The following is a 6,000-nucleotide window of genomic DNA, read 5'->3' as shown; positions in this document are numbered from 1 at the left end:
GATTGTGAATCAGTTGGACGAGATAAGACTTGTAATTCATGGCACAGTATTCCACTATGAAATTTACAGTACTCCAGGTGTTAAAACCCCGACAAAATTCTAATGCATGGATATTAAAACATTACATAATATTTGACTAGAATCTTATGTTTGGAAATGTGACTTTTTTCCATGCGTGTGAAGCGTTGAATACTGAAACGGGCTACTCCTCTGTGCTTCTACTACTAACTGGTCGTGTTTTTTTTGTAGTAATTTACAAAGATTATGAGTGTACGGATTAAACCTGCTGTCAGTCACACAGAGACGGTTACCTACGTGGGGGGAGAGGCGAGATCATTCATCCCATCGATCCACCCACACTCAGGATTCCATAACTGCAGCATTGGGTTATTTTCGCGTTTTTGTAGGAAATTCCAGGATTGCCTGCTGATGTTGTTTGTTCGGTTCCATCAGGAAGTTTACTGAGGTGCACAGAATAGTGACATTAAGGATAATTCGGGTGTCGTTGCTGATGTACGACGACCGGTTCCCTCGCAAAGAATTCCCGATGGTACGGGGCCGGGCTTGTGACACTTTAAAAATACAGATTGTATGGGTTCAAAGTAATTGTAAATCAGATCACTCACGGAAAGCGGCAAATTGACGGTGGCGAACTCCTAGGTGTTTGGTTTGTGAGTACGCGAGTTGACAGCGGGCGTTGAGTAGGCCGCGTTACCATGGCAATGGCAGCGGGGGTAGAACCCATTTAATTTGCTGTTACTGACAGGGCCTCGGGGGCCGCAGCACGTGCAATATGATCACTTTTTATCCCCCCTCTGTTTTTATTCCCTTTCCCCTTGCAGGACCGTCTGGCGCAAGCGCTCTCCGGCTCCGCCCCGGCCTCGCTCCGCCCCCACTTCACCCCGCCCCCTCGACACCGCGGAGGAGTATGGGTAGAAAGCGGGGCTTCGCGGAAGCGCCGGTGGATTCCAAGATGGCGGCGGGGTGCTGTGGAGTGAAGAAGCAGAAGCTATCGAGCTGTTCGTCTTCTTCCACCTCGTCTAACAACTCCAACGAGAACCACTGCAAGGACGTGACCCGCGCCAACGGTTTCAGTGGCTGCCCTGGCGGCAGGAACATGGTGGTCAACTCGGAGATGTGCTGCTTCTGCTTCGACGTCCTGTACTGCCATCTGTACGGATATCAGCCGCCCCGGAGCCCACGATTCACCAACGACCCGTAGTAAGTACCCAAACTCCTTGGCATGGCACCGCCGGCCGGTCTCGGGTTTTCTTTCGATTTAAGCGTGTGTTTTCGATTTCCAGCATATCCAAAGGCTGCTTGTTTTATTTCTCTGATTTATTTTCCCCGCTGGGAAATCTCGTAACAAGTAGAAAGAAATGCAATTCTCTGCCCGTTTTCGGGAGGTTTTGTGTGCGAACTTCATAAACAAAGGAACTAACTCTGCCTCCTTCTCCAAGTTTGTCAGAACAAACTCCGCAGCTTGTTTTGGATCGTCCCTACAACTTTTATTTTTCTGTCCCGGGATGCGTTTGCTTGGACTCTACGTTTAGACTTTTTTTTATATAGCGCTTTTAAAATAATGTTTTACCGAGTGACTTTGGCTAGGATGTGCGAGAAACGAATCGTTTCTTCCACTCAGTCTTTCGAGTACGAAGTGAGTGCTGTATTCGCCCGTTCAGTAATTGCTTTTTTAAGGAAACTTCGGAACGATCCTGCTGTGATTGTGTTCATTGCCAGAGGGAAGTGTTGTGTAACAAGTTGTTTTTAACCTTTGTCAATATTACAAATCCAGCTTTAAACAATTAAACTGAAATGTTATAGTTAATTACTGACGGACCGGCGTTATTGAGATACAAACCGTATTCTTGGAGGATCTGCGGACTGACGAGGCCAGGTTATGTTCCATGAACTTTTAAACATCAAAGCAAGCGATGCTGTTTAGTTCAGGGGAAGAAAAAACTGTTCGATCATTTCAATTGTTTTTGGTTTGAATTATTTGATTTACGACTTCTAAAAGATCAAAGAAACACGTTTCGTTAAGTCTGATTCAGCAAATCTGTTTGTACTTCTGCATGGCATTCTCAGCTATTTAATGGTATTTAACAGGCATGAAACCTTCCCATGTTTCTCATTAAATTACTGTGCTTTAAAACTAAGGTTTTCAGTTTTAATTTTAAATACTTTGTATGATTTGTGCGCTGTGCTGAAATGATTGCAGTAAGTGCAAAATAAACAATGTCACGCAGTTGTAATTTAGTGACACTTTGCATTTCAGCGTCATGAAACTAGTATGAGAATGAATGGGAAAAAGTTTATCATCAGGTACATGGTGTAAAGAAACAAAATTTCCAACTAGTTCCAAAGTGCACAAGTTGAAAAAGGTTATTGATTAGAATTGTATAATGAATGAGCATTTGCTACTTGTTATTTGCAAGTTTTTTTTATACTCCATGCAGTTTGTTGGAGTTGGCATGCCTTCATTGTTCAATACTGTTTTCAGGAGTCTTGATGAATATGGTGTAAGATCCCTTATATTTGGGATAGTTTAAAAGGTGTTCACAGAATCATAGAATCCATGCAATGTGGAAGCAGGCCATTTGGCCCATCGTGTATGTACTGATCCTCAAAGCATCCCACACAGACCCACCTCCACCCTATCTCTGTTACCCTGCATTTCTCATGGCTAATATGGCTTTGGATAAAGGAGCAGTTCAGGGTAATAACTCTAGAGCAAATCAGCCATTGGAATTAAAATGAGAAAAATTTGGAAAATTGTACAGCATACAAGATAGAGCATTCTGAATCATAATTCTGAAATTTTAATTTTACTGTGGTGTAAATGTACATATCTTTGGACTCTGAGAATAAACATGAGCACCCAGGGGAAACCCACACAGACATGGGGAGAATGTGCAAACTTCACGTAGTGAAATTGAACCTGGGTGCTTGAGGCTAAGGGGCAGCAGTGATACTACTAAGTATACTCTACCACCCTGTAGTGTTATCATTTGTTAGTTTTACACTATAGTAAAATTAAATTTTGAATTATGATTCCATCTTGTGTGGTGTACAATTTTCCAAACGTTTTCCTCATTTTAATCCCAATGTTTGATTTATTCTGCAGTTATTATCCAGAACTGCACCATTTTCACAAGCTGCATTCGATACTAACTATAGGTTGAGTTGTCATGTGTCCTCAGTCCTGGATCACTCTGGTTTCACTAGCAGGGGAAACTGCTCGTTCGAATAATGAGAATAGGGCTCGTTTAATGAAACGTTTGAAGGGGAGTCAGAAGAATAACTAACCATGCAAATATTATAATGTGAAGCTTACAATTGCATGGAGTAAGTTTGAGCCGATATATGTTTTAAGCAGTTATTGTGAATTGTTAATATAAAATATGAAGTTTACTTTTTGGGGTCACTTGCCCAGAACTGGCACTGACTAAGTATTTGTAATGCTCAATGTTTATCATAATATATGCAAAAACCTTTTGGGAAGAAAGTTTACTTGGTCTTTTGTTGGAACTCAGTACCTTGAGGAGCTTAGAAGTGAAGAAATGTCCTTTTGTGGAGGAATTTACCAGAGTATGACCGGGGGAGAAAATGGTGTAACAGGTCAAAAGGTACAGTCTTTTTAGGGTAAAGCCTGAAAGGTAATTGAGCCAAAACACAGCCCCTTGGATGATGAGGGAGATGGAAATTATGATGGAACTAGAAAGTGTAATGTTGCATGTTGGATGAGTTTTTCAACGTAAATCAGATCCGGTACAAAAGGTTGAGAAAGGTGAAGACTGAAATAAGATGGGCAGATAGAAAACAAGAATAGAATGGTATTGAGGGTGAGTTGGAGGTTTGGATTAGGAATTGGCTGGCTGGAAGCAGAGAGGATAGTAGTTGATGGTAAAGCTTCATCTTGGAGTGCAGTTACTAGCGGTGTTCTGCAAGGATCTGTTTTGGGACCATTATTGTTGGTAATTTTATAAATTACCTGGAGGAGGGTCTAGAAAGTTGGGTGAGCAAGTTTGCGGATCATACGAAAGTCGGTGGAGTTGTTGACAGTGAGGAAGGATGTGGCAGGTTACAGCGGGATATAGATAAGTTGCAGAGCTAGGCAGAAAGGTGGCAAATGGAGTTCAATGTAGGTAAGTGTGAAGTGATTCACTTTGGTAAGAGTAACAAGAAGATGGGGTACTGGGCTAATGATCGGATACTGGTAGTGTGGATGAGCAGAGGGATCTTGGTGTCCATGTACACAGATCTCTGAAATTTGCCACCCAGGTAAATAGTGCTGTGAAGAAAGCATATGGCGTACTGGCTTTTATTGGTAGATGAATTGAGTTCCGGAGTCCTCAGGTCATGTTGCAGTTGTATAAGACTCTGCGGCCGCATCTGGAGTATTGTGTGCAGTTTTGGTCGCCGTACTATAGGAAGGATGTGGAGGCACTGGAACAGGTGCAGAGGAGGTTTATCAGGATGTTGCCTGGTATGGTAGGAAGATCATATGAGGAAAGGCTGAGGCACTTGGGGCTGTTTTCATTGGAGAAAAGAAGGTTTAGGGGTGACTTGATAGAGGTGTACAAGATAATTAGGGGTTTAGATAGGGTTTTCCACGTACGGAGTCAGCTATCACGAGGGGGCATAGCTTTAAATTAAGGGGTGGTAGATATAGGACAGATGTTAGGGGTAGATTCTTTACTCAGCGAGTCGTGAGTTCATGGAATGCCCTGCCAGTAGCAGTGATGGACACTCCCTCTTTATGGGCATTTAAATGGGCATTGGATAGGCATATGGAGGATAGTGGGCTAGTGCAGGTTAGGTGGGCTTGGATCGGCGCAACATCGAGGGCCAAAGGGCCTGTACTGCACTGTATTTTTCTATGTTCTATGTTCTAGAATGGCAGTCAGCATAAAAGGGCATTCAAGTATCCTACTAGCATGCGAACAAATGAGTAGTGAGAGGTGGAGTGTAAAAACGATGGTAGTGCAGTGATGGTTTGGAAAGGCTAGAGGTAAAAAAAATCAAGATTTACAAAATGCTGACAAATTCAGGTATATTAGACAACGAAAATCTTTTGCCATAAACTGATTGTAACAGTACAGGTACTAGAAGACACAGAGTTAAGATTTTGCGGAAGGGATATAGAGGAACTGTTGGGAAGAACTCTTGCACAATAAATGGTAATAGCTAGAACATGGTGTAGTACAAACAAATCCTGATTTCTATCAAGGAATTGGTTGGAGCCTTTGAAGAAATTATAATGCTGGGATTTGGGATTTAATGGGGTTGTGATACTGATTGAATTCCTTTTTGGGGAGCTGGCATGAACTCAGTGGGTTGAACGGTTTCCTGTGCCATAAAGTATCCTTGGATTCTGTAGAATTGTTGCGACTAGAGGTGTATGAAGATTTATGTAAAATATTGAAGAAAAAATGTGCTAATATTCGTCAGCTTTGATCAAGATAAGTTTCTCTCTTTTATAAATATGATATTTTTAAAAACAATCCAGAAGGTTCAAACATTAAGGAGATAATACATAGCATTGGATCAGTGGAAGAGTGGATAATTTGTTCCTAGATTTTGATTTGGGCTGCTGGTGGACAAACTTTCAAAATTTGGCTTCTGTTGAATAACTGATACTGGGCAGAAACTGTGAAAGGAATCATTAAAGATAGTAGATGAAGTGCTAAGGGAAGAATTTGGGGCAGCAAAGAAAATTTTAGTATTTGGCCACAACATGAGCACGAAACATTTAAGATTTTAAATGCTGAGCACATGAAATGTTATTACTGGCCTTGTATAATTGTAGTTCATTAACTGTCATCCTTGAAATATTTTGACGACCAGAAGTTATATGTGAAGCTGGTAGCCTTTGTATATAATTTGGCATTTGTCCTTGCACTTATTTTGGGGGGGAGGCGGGGGTGGAACAGGACATGTATAGATTACCTGTTACAAAAGAAATTATGGATTTGTTTGTAGTAGGTAGTTTTACAA

At 41.6% G+C, this 6,000-nt stretch overlaps 1 protein-coding gene across 3 annotated transcripts in view; it reads left to right on the top strand.

Moving 5' to 3' along the window:
• Window positions 1-928: 928 nt before the first annotated feature.
• Window positions 929-6,000, top strand: part of LOC132820397 (nuclear protein AMMECR1-like) — a 121,348-nt gene continuing 116,276 nt past the window's right edge. For 2 of the 3 annotated variants that reach the window (XM_060832486.1, XM_060832485.1), the window contains exon 1: window positions 947-1,221. In XM_060832486.1, coding sequence (XP_060688469.1) covers window positions 974-1,221 — 248 coding nt within the window. In that variant the 5' untranslated portion in view covers window positions 947-973. Of the gene's footprint in view, window positions 1,222-6,000 lie in introns of all 3 variants that reach the window. The other variant, XM_060832484.1, reaches the window with a different exon arrangement.

This window comes from Hemiscyllium ocellatum, chromosome 11, assembly GCF_020745735.1.
Source record: "Hemiscyllium ocellatum isolate sHemOce1 chromosome 11, sHemOce1.pat.X.cur, whole genome shotgun sequence".
NCBI lineage: Eukaryota > Metazoa > Chordata > Chondrichthyes > Orectolobiformes > Hemiscylliidae > Hemiscyllium > Hemiscyllium ocellatum.
Note: the sequence above shows the minus strand (reverse complement) of the source record. Positions and strands in the feature narration are given on the sequence as shown.